This window comes from Candidozyma pseudohaemuli (assembly GCF_003013735.1).
Source record: "Candidozyma pseudohaemuli strain B12108 chromosome Unknown scaffold00015, whole genome shotgun sequence".
Classification (NCBI taxonomy): domain Eukaryota; kingdom Fungi; phylum Ascomycota; class Pichiomycetes; order Serinales; family Metschnikowiaceae; genus Candidozyma; species Candidozyma pseudohaemuli.
The window spans coordinates 152,919-165,852 of record NW_020194449.1 but is presented as its reverse complement, the minus strand read 5'-3'; the positions used below and the strand labels follow the sequence as shown (position 1 = coordinate 165,852).

Sequence of the window (12,934 nt, the reverse complement as noted above, 5' to 3'; positions counted from 1 at the left end):
ATTCTTTTAGAGTGCACGGGCAAGATAAGCCAGTGGGTGGAACATCAGATACATAGAGTCACATTGGCCAATCAAACTGTATATCGAATTGACTCTTCATTTACAAATTGCTGGATAAACCTTGAAAACGTCACCATATTAGCATATTACTCATCCTTTGAGTGTGGACGCTACCTCATGTCTCATGGTATCACGTCATCACCATAGACCACTCACGAAAGTGAAACTCAAATTGCTGAGTCATTAAGACTTTCACGGTTAAGTTCATTTCCAAATGACCGAGGAGCAAAAATTGTAAAGTGACAAATTCAACAGGAAGTTGTTTAGAGGAAGGTTAATGGCACTTGGCCATTTGCAGCCATTCACTGATGCACGCTTCGAAGCGTATACCAGGGACAAAATCAGATATTTCGGAAAACGACGGAATGGAATTTAAGCTGGCTAATGACTCAAGAGTTACCGAATACTGTTGAAATCTCCATTCAGAGCAGTTCACGGTAAACCCTGCCATATCCCTCGAGTTGCCATACTTCCCTCCTCCAAACCCCATTCTACAACTCTCTTTCAGTAACTTGTATTCTACACATATCCTGCGGACCTAGGCAGCGGCAGGGCCGCATCAGACGGCGCTGTACTCGCCTCTGTTGTTGTTCCTCGTGAACTTCTCAATGATCTCCTTAATAAATACCGGCAAGCCACGCAAAAGGTCCACAAAGTTCTCCAACACCTCCTTCAATGCAGACTGGAAGTCAATCGAGTTGCCCTTGTTGTACTGGAACCACGCTCCGCCAATGATGTAGATGCTGAGGAAAAGCACCATGAAAATGAAGATCCACGTAAACCATCCCCACGACTCGCCGGTGTCCACGCGTCCGCCGTCATTGGGCTTTCTGCCCGCCTTGGCGCAAGCCTTGTCGGTCTTCAAAGTGGCCAGGAGAAGGTTGTTCTCCCACCGAGTCTCAAACTCCTTCTGAGCATCCTTGGCATCCACACACTTGAAGAACAAGTTGGCATTGAGCTTCTGGTCGCTCCATTCCACATCGTGGTACTCCACGGCAAAGCCCTCCTTGCCGTCTTCTCCCAAAGTCTTGACAACCGTAGAAGGAGTGAACTTGAATTCGAAAATCTCGGTCAACAAGCTCTTGCCGTCGTTTTTCACGGTGGTCTTTCCACATACATCAGAGTCAGGCGAGCAGCTCTGGACCAGTCCGAGGTCTTCACAGACGCCAATCAGCCACTCGATGGTGGACTCAGAAGGAGGCGTTTTCTTGGTTATGGAGGACGTGTAGACGCCTTTCAAGCCGTTGAGATCGTATGGCTGGAGCTCCTTGACAGAGCAGTCGAACGCACGTGCCTGGACCGCAAAAAGAGCAGCTAGTAGCACCGAAAGCAACCAGTTCATGATACAATCAGTAGTAGGATCGACAGAAAAGATATCGCTCAATATAGATAGAGAGTGGTGCACGGGTGCACGCCTCTACGGGGATCTTCCTACTGTGCCACCCCGGGGATGGTAGCCGGTAGAAACTAGAATTGTATCTATTGTATAGTGAATTTGATGATATGTTTGATTGGGGTGGGATGAAGGGTTTGGGTAGGTGCGTCAGGTTTGACCTCATTGACAGGGTCTGAGACATTGAGTAAATCATGGTAACTCGGCAGAAAGGAAGTCCATTAATAAGGGAATCAGGGATTGAGGGAGATCTGAAAACGTATCAATGACATTCTCTTTTGAGCACAATTGCCAGTTAAAGTCTTGAAGTCATTACTGCAATTCGCATAGATTGAAGCACTTGGCGCCTGCAGCATTAAGCATAGTCTTGAACGCATCAACCTGTCAACCCAATTTAAAGAATTTTTCGACATCAACGCCCCTGATGAGGAACTAAACATTCCAATACAATTTCCAATTTCTGCAAATCAACAATCCTTCATGCCCCAACGTCTTCTTCTATGTGGCTGCGAAATGAGACATCCGCGTCGCTTACGCACAGGCATCTTCATCTGCAGCAACACAGACAGATCAAACTCCTCCGTTTTCCATGAACTCTCCCAAAAAACACCTTTCTCCACCGCAAGTGCTGAAGTCGATTTCCCCAATCAGGCGAAGCGGATCGCCATACAGAAGAAGACAAATTGCTCAATTGGAGCAGGGTTTCCGAGACAAGAGACAAAAGACCCTGGAACCACAGTCCAGTCCAACAAAACACAGCGTCACGTTTTCTGACGCCCCTAAACTATCAACTTCAGCTACGGACGATTCGCCCCTGACACAGGAGGTTCTTGCCCACATGGCCAATGCCCTTGACAAAGTAGCGACAACCTTCTCAACAACGGCATCTCAGCTTAGAGACACTAAAAGCACGCAAAACAGGACACTCGTGGAACTAGCGCAGCTCCGAAGTATTGTGGAAAAGCTTCTGAAGGACGTGGAAAGACTTGTGGAGAAAGAGGAGAGCCGCAAGTCCTAGAAGTCGATGCTCTTGGTTGTTTGTTTATCTTCCTCACCGGCCTCGTCCTCGACGGGAATACCCCATTCCTCGATTTCGAACCTCTTACGACCGTTTTTGAACGCAAACTCTCCATTGCGGATCATCATATAGCCCTTGGCGGAGAGCACAGGGACCTTGATGACATGAACAAAACCGTGCTGGACCTTGGACGGCTCGTTTTTGTATGCCTTCTCGATAAGCTGCTCCAAATCACGGTTGAACGGCTCAAGCTGAACCACACCATCTGCTAGCTGTTCGAAAAACGTTGTGACAACGCCCTCTCTGGGGTAAAGGTCTAGTGGTAACGAAGCTACCAAGGCCAAATTCTGCGGGAATTGCTTGACAAGCGACCGCAAGGAATGGAATAATGGGATGATGAATGTAGATGCTGAGGCCTGTGGCGGGTAGAGCGACGGGTTGAGGAAATTGGGCATGACCACTCGGACAACCTTTGCAGGCAGATTTCTGATTTGCGACTCGACAATGCTCTTGATTTGCGAGATGATGGCTCTGAAGTCACTCAGCAACGGCACAAATGACATTTCTTGAGGATTGGGGCCAGGAACAAGGCGAAGCGTGATGTCAAACTGGGTATTATAATGCTCAAAGGTGGAGTTGGTTTGGTTCTCCTCTGGGACGTTCTGCTGCTTCAAGCCGTATCTCCAGGCGATCTTCAAGTCTTTGTCTGCCATGTTCAGCACACTGACTTTCGAAGAGTCCGAGGCGATCCTGGCCTTCTTCTGCTCTTTGCTGCTGCCCTTGTACTCACCAGGCAAGTTGTTTGCCCACGTCTGTGGGGCCCCCACGACGATGACATGACTGTGAACTTTGTCTTTCTCTATACGATTATGCATGATACCCTGGGTAGCAAAGGCTCGTAGCAAAACGGACGAAAAGTCTGTGGTTCCTGATTCCTCAATGAGAAGGGTAGATCCCAATGGAAGGCCTTGGTGGAGCATGATTTTGTCTAGATCAGCGGTACCTGTGGAAACCGTTGGTTCTGAATTTGCAGCTGACGGTCTCACACCGGGGTTTTCCGCAACTATGTCGATCGTATCTGGCTTCTTGGGTTTTGCAACCTGAGGAATCTGACCAATTGGAGCACCTGGAGGCGCACGGCCACCAAGAGGTGCTCTTCCTGGAACTAGAGGATTACCTCTATTCAATCCACGGTTCGGAATGAGCGGCTCTGATCTTTTACGAAAGGACATCTGGAGAGTTGAAGATCTGATAATGCTGATGAGCCTGATGAGGCCAATGTATGTGGTGCACGGGTGTAGGTGGAGGGTGGTTGGTATCGACTGGGTTGGGTTAGTCAGAGTGGATATGTTTTGGAGAAAGGTCATTGAGTTTTTGAAAAAATTAGCCATTGTGTTTTAAATCCGAGATACTACTGAATCTGCTATTTTTTTGAATGTTGACAAATGTTGAATGGGCCGGTCTCGGGAACTTGCTCTTCATACCCCAGGTTTGTTACCTAAAATGTCATAAAAATTGTTTGATGAGCTCTTATAGAGATGAGGCAGCCCCATTTTTGAAGATTGTATTGTCTTTCGCTTCAGATCAGAATCGCTTTCAATTTTTATGGTGGTTGCAAAATCACCATTCATCGTTTGTGCTACAAATCGCACTGTAATGTCAAAAGAGCACCTTGTATTCCAAATGTAACCTATTTTGTGAACAGATCGAAACAACAATAAAATGTCATTTTCTTCATTCTTGCAATACTCTTTTGTAGATTGCTTAGTTCCTCTTTGTCTTTCCTTCTCTGGAAGATGAATTTGAGAAGTAGCCATCTCTCAATGGTTGCAAAACGATAAGTGGTAAGCCCACTCAGCAACCAACCCACCAAACATTCAAACCCCCATTTCCCCAACAAGAGCCCATACCTCCTTACAACATAATGCCATCAAATCAAGAAACAATCCAATATATATAAAATCACTTTTCCCCCCTTCATCACCCTTCTACTCCACTGTTCCTGCCTCCGCGCAGTGATCATCAACTACTACAACCTACTACCACTTTCAATGGGTGCCCTAGTTTCGCTACCGCTAGCAGGTGCGCTGACCCTCGCTTCGTGCTTTGGAGCAGCAGCATGCTCTGCGTTTTGTTCCCTGATAGGTGGAACATTCACGTCGGCGATCATGACCAGAATAACATATGGCCTTTTGCTCATGCTCAACTCGATCATTTCGTGGATTGCCCTCTCGCCGTTCATTGTGCACAGGCTCGAAAAGGCCACGTTTGGCTTTATCAATAACCGCTGTGGTCCCGACGGGAAACAGTGCATCAGTTTCAGTTCGGTCTACAGAATCAACTTGGCTCTAGGCCTGTTGCACCTTATATTGGCGGCACTTTTGGTGAACGTGCGGTCCACGCTGAACCCGCGGGCGGTGATCCAAAACGGGTGCTGGAAAATCAAGATCTTTGCGTGGATTCTGTTTATTTTCATCAACTTTGTGCTTATCCCCGACTCGTTCTTTGTCTTCTACGGCAACCACATAGCCATCATCTTCTCCACGATCTTCTTGGGAATTGGCTTGGTGTTGCTTGTGGACTTTGCCCACGCTTGGGCTGAGAAGTGCTTAGAGAAAATTGAGCTTGAAGAGCTTACAGGTGAGGACGAGTACAATGCTGGTTTGTGGAAGAAGCTCCTCATTGGCGGCACTTTGAGCATGTACGTGGCCAGCTTGGTGTTGACCATCGTCATGTACGTGTTTTTCGCCATGAAGGGCTGCAGCATGAACCAGGCTGCTATCACCATCAACCTTATTCTTTCGTTGATCATTTCAGGCATGTCGGTGAACCAGAACATCCAGGAGCTGAACCCCAACGCGGGCTTGGCCCAGGCATCCATGGTGGTGTTCTACTGCACCTACTTGGTGCTCAGTGCCGTGGTATCGGAGCCAGACGACAAGATGTGCAACCCGCTCGTGCGTTCTAAGGGTACCAGAACCTTGAGTGTTGTTCTTGGTGCCTTGTTCACTTTTGTGGCCTTGGCATACACCACGACCAGAGCGGCCAATGCCTCGTTTTTCGACACTGAAGGCGGCGTTTCTGAAAGTCATGTCTCGTCCCAGCCCTCTGAGAGAAACCAGATGAGATACGAGGCGATCCAGCAGGCTGTCAACGAGGGATCTCTTCCCGAAAGCGCTCTTCAGCAGGTCGACTTGTACGACGAAGACAGCGGTGTGCACGGTCCTGGCGACGAAAAGAACCTGGTCAAGTACAACTACACCTTGTTCCACATCATCTTCTTCTTGGCCACGCAGTACGTGGCTACTTTGCTCACGGTGAACGTCAAGCAAGACGACGTGGGCGACTTTATTCCTGTGGGCAGAACGTACTTTGCCAGCTGGATCAAGATCATCAGTTCGTGGGTGTGCTACGTGCTCTATGGCTGGAGTCTTGTGGCGCCCATGGTGTGGCCTGACCGGTTTAATGTTGTTCTGCTATAGTTAATGCTAATGATATGGATGGTGTCAGTGTAGGTGGAAGGGTGAGTTGTGTAATTGAGGGTGTGATTCAAGTGGACATTAATAGAAATGTGAGGAGCACTTTAAACGGGATCTTATCTGAAGAACATGAGTTTTAGTTGGATGTGGCAAAGTTCAAGTCATTAATGCAAATGATGGAAGTACTCTATGATTTGACTTCACTACTACAGCCCAGCAGTATGACGGAAGTCTGGTAATGAACATACCTCAAAGCACGATCCCCGAAATGATCAACAAAAGACGAAGCCTTCAAAAGACCACACGTCTCAAACTATCCCCTAAATCCAAAAACAACCACAATTCCAATCCAGAATCCGTGCCGAGGTTCCGAGATTGGACCACCCTGATTTTGCAGCCATTGCAGCCATGTTCGCAGCTTGTCCAATAACTCCACGCCAAAACACCCAGCAATATCAAAACCAAATTAAAGCCTGCCGTCATCTCAAACCAAATATTGCCAACCAACCTCCATTAATAAAAAAACACATCTCCCTTCGTTTAATCGTCTCGAGGACCGGCCTTGGACTCGGGCCTGCACATTCCCCCACGCTTCCACACGATTGGTTCACCGCGTGAAAAAAGTCAACTTCTTGAACAAACCACCAACATCCACAATGTCCGCCATCGTTTCCAAGGCCACCGGTCTTTTCAACAGCGCTGTCGCCAAGTCCACCCTGCTCGCCAACTGCGCCGTCTACTGGGGTAAGGTCGGTGCCGAGGTCGGCAAGATTGTCTACAAACAGGAGGGTCTTGCTCCTCCTTCCCAGGCCCAGTTCAAGCAGGTTTACAACAACTTTGTCAAGTTCTTGCAGACTCCTTCCGAGCAGAAGGCTGCTTTGGAGGCCGTGACCAAGTTCCAGCCAAACAAGCAGAACTTGTCTCAGTTGGGTATCTACTCCATCCACGTTTTGGCTTTCTTCTCTGTGGGAGAGATCATTGGCAGAAGATCCTTGTTTGGCTACCCTGTTGCTCACGCCGAGCACCACTGAGCCTGCCCGCTGCTCTTTTGCATTCTGTATAATTGGGTTTTCCTAGACGGTAATATATTCAAGACCATATGAGATGTAGGTCCGTTGAGCTAGTGTAAGATAGGATGTAGAGATTTGAATTATGCAATTGAGGGTTTGAAATGGTGAAAATAGAGAATTTTCATGTTCAGACATTGAGGTAGGATGTTGGTATCACCACTTGCACAACCTCAATTCCTCGATCTCACATAACCAATAAACTTCTTCAAATCCCTACATACCCACTTTCAATTGCATTCAGATGCAGATTTGATTTCTGACAGATTTGTCAAAATCATGCCCCAACTCCTAGACATACTGCTAAATTAGCACCCTCGACTACATCCCGGCCTGTTCCTTCCGTCTATTAATCCTTGATTCGTCTATTCCATAAGGCCTAGCTCGTGGCCTCCTTCCGCCTCTTCGAAGCGGCAATCATCTCCTGCCGCTGCTTCCGCTTCTGCTTCACCACCTTGGGCACCGTACTGATGGCATCTCTGTCAGCCTGTTTCGACTTGATCTTGCGCTTATCATGGTACGACAAACGACTCATGTTTTCCATCCAGTCGCTGTAGCCGTCCGTGCAGCCCGACTGCTTCATGACATTCACAATTGGCTTCACAATGGCCGAGTCCTCCTTGGTGAAAAACGTCACGGCCTTACCCTTATTGGTACCACGACCGGTTCTACCGATTCTGTGGACGTACGCCTGTGCGGACTGGGGGACATCGTAGTTGATAACGAGATTGACACCTTTGAAATCCACACCTCTGGCCAAAACGTCCGTGGTGATGAGCACCCAGATGTCACCGTTCTTGAACCGTTTGATCACCTCGTCTCGCTGCTTGGGCGTTCTTTCGGCGTGGATAACGTCAACATTGAGCTTGTCGTAGAGCAACTCGTGGAACAACGCCTTGGCACGAGTGATGCTTTGTAAGAAGATAATCACAGGCGGTTTGAACTCGCCTTTTTGGAGCATCTCACGGATGGCAACAAGCTTACCGTCTTCGCTGCCTGTAAAGACCAATTTTTGCTCAATGTTCAGCGAGGCCGCCTCCTTGTGGCCCACAATGACTCTCACGGGATCTCTCATGATGGAGTTGGCCAATTCTTCCACACCGGCTGGAATAGTAGCAGAAAAGATGGAACGGCGCAATTTGGGGTTGGTAATGTTGGCCAAAAGCGCATCGGTCTGCTCCACGAAACCCTTGTCGAAAAGCCTATCGGCCTCATCGATCACCAACTGCTCCACAGAGGTCAAATCGACAAACCCGTTCTTGACCACGTCCAAAAGACGCAAAGGCGTGGACACGATGATGGCGTATTTGGTGGAAGGCACAATGCCGTCCTGGAACCGGCTGGCCATTTGTCTGGAGAGAATGGCACTGGGGAGGTGCTTGTGGCCTTTAGTGAGAGTCTGAAGCTGCTGAAAGATCTGCGACGCCAACTCGTTCGTGGGCGCAATGACGAGGCCTCTGATTTTGCTGTTTTTAGCTGGAGCGTTCTCCAAAAGCGTCTGGATCATGGGGATCAAAAATGCAAGCGTCTTACCGGAACCAGTAGGAGCACATCCAATGAGGTCTCTGTCGTTGAGCGCCACAGGGATACCTTCACACTGGATGGGCGTGGGCTCCACAAACTCGGCGTCTAGAAGATTATGCAAAAGTCTCTTGTTGATCTGGAAACGGGAAACGAGGTCCTCAAAGGATCCAATGGGAAGAGGAACATCATGACCGGTGACCTTGGATCCTGCGGATCGACGGAACTTCTGGGCGTCTTCTGCTGATGCTATGACGGCCTTGGGAGGCTCTTCTTCCTCCTGCACGTCCTCCTTGGCCTCCACCTTATGCTTGTGGCTCTTTGTTCTGAAGAAATCGGTTTCTCTGTCGATATCGTCCAGGGACGCTTTTTCCGCCGTCTTGGGCTTCCTTTTGTCCGAAAAGTCCGCCGTGGCCGTCTTGCTGTTCTTAAGCGCCGCCCCTCGGCTCAAAATACGGAAAATATCCATCCTGTCGTGAAAATAACCTGGACTATCTGGTTCCACTCAGTGCGGGATGGGCATCTCTCTATAGTGAGCGCGGCCTGCACACAAGGCAGCCTCAACCTGGTAGTAAGTCGCTCGAAAAATTTAATCACCACAAATCAACCGACACCTTAGAACCATGTTGGTGGACAGACTAGCACAGGGCCAGCTCCGAGCCATGAGCCAGTCACGTGGCAGGCTTCTCCATGTCCGTTCCATCTATCTCCACACAGGCCCCCGCGTGGCAGGTCTCCGCAGAGACCCCAAGGAGGCTTTCAAGACCCACCAGGGAGTCGAATACGGCTCTGAAGAGGCCACCAGCACCATCAAGCAGTTTCTCGCCAATTACAGCATCCCCGAGGAAATGGCCCGCCAGGTGCTCACGCACAAGTCGTTCGGCAACGGTATCAAGGCGTACAATGAAAAACTCGTCGTCATGGGCCTGAAGGTGCTCAATCTCTTGTTGGCCAAGCATGTCATTGAACAGCCCACGGAAAACGAAAACGCCATCAACGGCAAGAACCTTGATGTCTTGGGCACCCGTGTGTCCAAGGAGCTCGGCAGCAAAACCGCCCTTGGTGTGTTTGCCAAACAGCACAACCTCAACCAGACGATGTTCTGGAAACTGCACAACCACCACCTTCTGTTTGAAGCCAGTGGCGAAATGAAGATCAGCGCCCACGTCATGTATGCGCTTGTAGGAGCCGTGGCGTTTGTCCACGGCAAGAAAACGGCGGAGCAGTTTGTCCGTGAGAAGCTCTTGACGGGCGAGAAGCTGCTTGAGACCGTCACGGCGCAGTTGCTCCAGGAGAACCGCGTCTAGTCATGTAAATAGCCGAGGGGTAATATAGGATACAGAAGAGGGTGTGTAGGATGATGTGAAGTGGGCATTTGGGTGGATACTTATCAGATTTACGTTGGTAAGAGATTGAGTGGATTTAGAACGGTGAGGTTTGCATTTGTAAGTTCATCACTTTCAGGGCTGGTGTGGAAGATCGGTTATGCAAGAAGTTGGCTTTAAGCTGCAATATATGAGGCAGCTGGTATGAGCTACAATGAAAAACTGGAGTAGATGACCAATAGATTATGCCTTGAGAACTTCATTTCATTTTTTCATGATTCTTTTTGTGGACCACTTTTGATAATGACGCTTGCCAATTGAAGTCTATTTCATGATACTTATGGCAAGAAGTCTAGCTTATGATACTTATGATAAGAAGCTCGGTGTAGAACTTATGAAAAGCTGACGAGTACCGGTAAATATCAGGCCACTGGAGCGTGCTCAATCAAAATTTTACATCAAACGTCTGGCAGTTGACGAATGGCCAATCACTATTCCATACAATCGTACCATGTAAGAAGCAGGCCAGACATAGATGGCGGACACTTTTCTGATCACCTTACACCGAGCTTTACGATCCTTATCAGTGAGTTTGATTCAAGCGAACATCTTAAATTGACTCTAACATCTAAAACCACCTCGAACCAATATCATTACAATTGTCCAAGACCAAGAACTACAATCTAGCCGTCACCTGTTCCGCCTGATGTCAGCCAATTTTGACAAAACTGCAAAACCAAAAAACGTCTATTTCACCAAAACACCCGAAAGTGAGACATACGATTTTCCAGTCCGTGGACTCTTGGCTCTTGTCTCAGATCAAGAAGAGCAGTGCACACGGCTGAAGTGAAGAAACTGAGAAATCTTCAAAATTACGGAAACTGAAAAATAACCATTTACAAGCAAAAACTGAAAATTCGGTGTTTGCAAAATCCTCCGTATACAAACACTACATTCTCCAGTGGTCTGTTTTTCGTAACTGCCTCGCTTCTGCGGGGGTGCATGTGAAAGCCTGGGCATCCACGGTCCCCGTGGGTAGTCCGTCTAAAACGGTGAATTTAAATCCCACCAAAAAACAAACACCACCACTGTAATCTCCACATTTGTAGCATCACAACGATGTAAATTTTACTAGGAACCGCCTTAAAACACCCCATTACACCCCCACATATCCTCCATAACATCAACACCGCCAACCGCGAATATATATATACTCCAGTCTACCCCAGATTCTTCTCCAGACCTCCATACCCTATTTATTGCCATGTCTGACAGCGACGAAATTGCCCATGCTATTGCTGGTGCCGGTGGCGGTGCCCTCCTGATGATTGTCACGTATCCTTTGGTGACTTTATCGACGTTGGCCCAGACCACCAAAAAGAAGAAGGAGGAGGACTCCAAAAAGACGTCTTCCGTGGAAGCCACCAAGCAGATCTTGAAGGAAAAGGGCATCCTAGGGCTCTACCTGGGTCTCGAGCTGGCCTTGTACGGTATCACGCTCTCCCAGTTCATCTACTACTACTTCTACGAGTTGACACTGAATGTGTTTTTGAAGGCCAACAAGGCGGCGCAGCTCAAAAGAAGGGGTCTCTCGACGTTCCAGTCGATCATCACCGGAGCTATCGCCGGTGCCATCACCGTGATTGGCACAAACCCCTTCTGGGTCGCCAACACCAGAATGATGACCAAGGCCAAGGAGCACGGCAAGCTGAGCGGTTCCACCGTCAAGGCCATTTTAGAGATTGTCGAGCAGGACGGCTTGGGCACGCTTTTTGCCGGCGTGTTCCCTGCTTTGGTGTTGGTGATCAACCCTATCATCCAGTACACCATTTTTGAGCAGATCAAGAACGTGATTATCGCTGCCAACGGCATCAAGTCGTTCACCGGTGTCAAGGCGTTCTTCATTGGTGCTTTCGGTAAGCTCGTGGCCACCACGTTGACCTACCCATACATCACGTTGAAGTCGAGAATGCACGTGAAGAAGAAGCAGTTGGAGACCAACGACGACAAGGAGGTGAAGCTCTCGATGGTGCAGGAGATCCAGAAGATTGTCACTGACGAGGGCTTGGAGGGTTTGTACCGTGGCTTGGGCATCAAGTTGTTCCAGTCCATCACCACCGCCGCTTTCTTGTTCTACTTCAAGGAGGAGTTGTTGTCCGGTTCCGTCAAGCTTGTGCTGATTCTCCGTGGCACCCAGGTTAGAAAGTCCCTTCGTTAGTCTGTAAATAGACGATATAGCTAGACACGATGTTGCAGATTGAGTCGAGGTTGTAGATTGACACGATGTTGCAAATTACATCGAAGTGTAGAGATTAGCTTGGAATTTGATTTTTGGGGTTGTTTAATGCCTTCATTCTATGGTAAAAAAAATCAATTATTTGCAATCACAATAAAGTTTAATTCAAGGTTCGTAGCGTCAAATGCCGAATAAACCGATATTAGAGCCGTGAAGACGGCCCTCCCCTATTTACCGTCCACATGCGTTATATCAAAATTGCAGAGTTCCGTTACTTGAATTTGCCGAATACCCCGAAAGCAGGAAATGCAAAGAATAAGTTTTAAAGACTTGGCGTTATAGGTAATCAACGGAGAGAGAAGCGCAGAGTTCAGGCAGGTGATGAAGACCCAGTTTAAGAGGATTTGAAGCTGATAAATAGAAGATTTTTTGACAATTACAATTTCATAATTTTGCCTATAGATAACCGTCGATATCGTCGATAGCGTTGCCCCAGACCCCCCCATTCCTTATCAATCCTCCCATCCATACTCAACTCCCTAAAACACAGAAACAGTCTTGGCCAATCACACAGCAAACTAACGTAAAACCCGTTTTGCAGAAGCTGCATTGCGCTTTCAAACGGCGCTAGCATGTCGTCAAGCCGTCTGCGTTTCAAATGCCGAAATCTGTATTGCCTGCGTTTCAAATGCCGAGGTCTGTATTGTAGAGCTCCATCAGACCTTCTGAACCAACATAGAAAAAAAAAAACCAACAAAACCAGCAAAACTCAAAAAACGCCAAACCCTCCAAAACCAACCCTCCAACCAAAATCACCCCTAATTCTCCCACAAAA

General features: G+C 48.2%; 7 protein-coding genes across 7 annotated transcripts; 4 read left to right on the top strand and 3 right to left on the bottom strand.

Moving 5' to 3' along the window:
* Positions 1-619: 619 nt before the first annotated feature.
* C7M61_004537 (uncharacterized protein) lies at positions 620-1,402 on the bottom strand (the record flags this gene model as incomplete). The annotated part of the gene is made up of 1 exon (XM_024859856.1): positions 620-1,402. One exon carries the CDS (start codon positions 1,400-1,402, stop codon positions 620-622), a length of 783 nt encoding a protein of 260 aa, XP_024712005.1.
* A 1,065-nt stretch (positions 1,403-2,467) lies between these two features.
* Positions 2,468-3,703, bottom strand: C7M61_004536 (Elongator subunit; the record flags this gene model as incomplete). The annotated part of the gene is made up of 1 exon (XM_024859855.1): positions 2,468-3,703. One exon carries the CDS (start codon positions 3,701-3,703, stop codon positions 2,468-2,470), a length of 1,236 nt encoding a protein of 411 aa, XP_024712004.1.
* A 936-nt stretch (positions 3,704-4,639) lies between these two features.
* On the top strand, positions 4,640-5,953 carry C7M61_004535 (uncharacterized protein; the record flags this gene model as incomplete). The annotated part of the gene is made up of 1 exon (XM_024859854.1): positions 4,640-5,953. One exon carries the CDS (start codon positions 4,640-4,642, stop codon positions 5,951-5,953), a length of 1,314 nt encoding a protein of 437 aa, XP_024712003.1.
* A 653-nt stretch (positions 5,954-6,606) lies between these two features.
* On the top strand, positions 6,607-6,981 carry ATP20 (F1F0 ATP synthase subunit g; the record flags this gene model as incomplete). Its single annotated transcript, XM_024859853.1, has 1 exon — positions 6,607-6,981. One exon carries the CDS (start codon positions 6,607-6,609, stop codon positions 6,979-6,981), a length of 375 nt encoding a protein of 124 aa, XP_024712002.1.
* A 415-nt stretch (positions 6,982-7,396) lies between these two features.
* On the bottom strand, positions 7,397-9,007 carry CHR1 (RNA-dependent ATPase; the record flags this gene model as incomplete). The annotated part of the gene is made up of 1 exon (XM_024859852.1): positions 7,397-9,007. One exon carries the CDS (start codon positions 9,005-9,007, stop codon positions 7,397-7,399), a length of 1,611 nt encoding a protein of 536 aa, XP_024712001.1.
* A 154-nt stretch (positions 9,008-9,161) lies between these two features.
* C7M61_004532 (mitochondrial 54S ribosomal protein mL57) lies at positions 9,162-9,845 on the top strand (the record flags this gene model as incomplete). Its single annotated transcript, XM_024859851.1, has 1 exon — positions 9,162-9,845. One exon carries the CDS (start codon positions 9,162-9,164, stop codon positions 9,843-9,845), a length of 684 nt encoding a protein of 227 aa, XP_024712000.1.
* Positions 9,846-11,127: 1,282 nt separating this feature from the next.
* On the top strand, positions 11,128-12,081 carry C7M61_004531 (uncharacterized protein; the record flags this gene model as incomplete). Its single annotated transcript, XM_024859850.1, has 1 exon — positions 11,128-12,081. The coding sequence occupies one exon, from the start codon at positions 11,128-11,130 to the stop codon at positions 12,079-12,081; it is 954 nt and encodes a 317-aa protein (XP_024711999.1).
* Between the last annotated feature and the right edge of the window lie 853 nt (positions 12,082-12,934).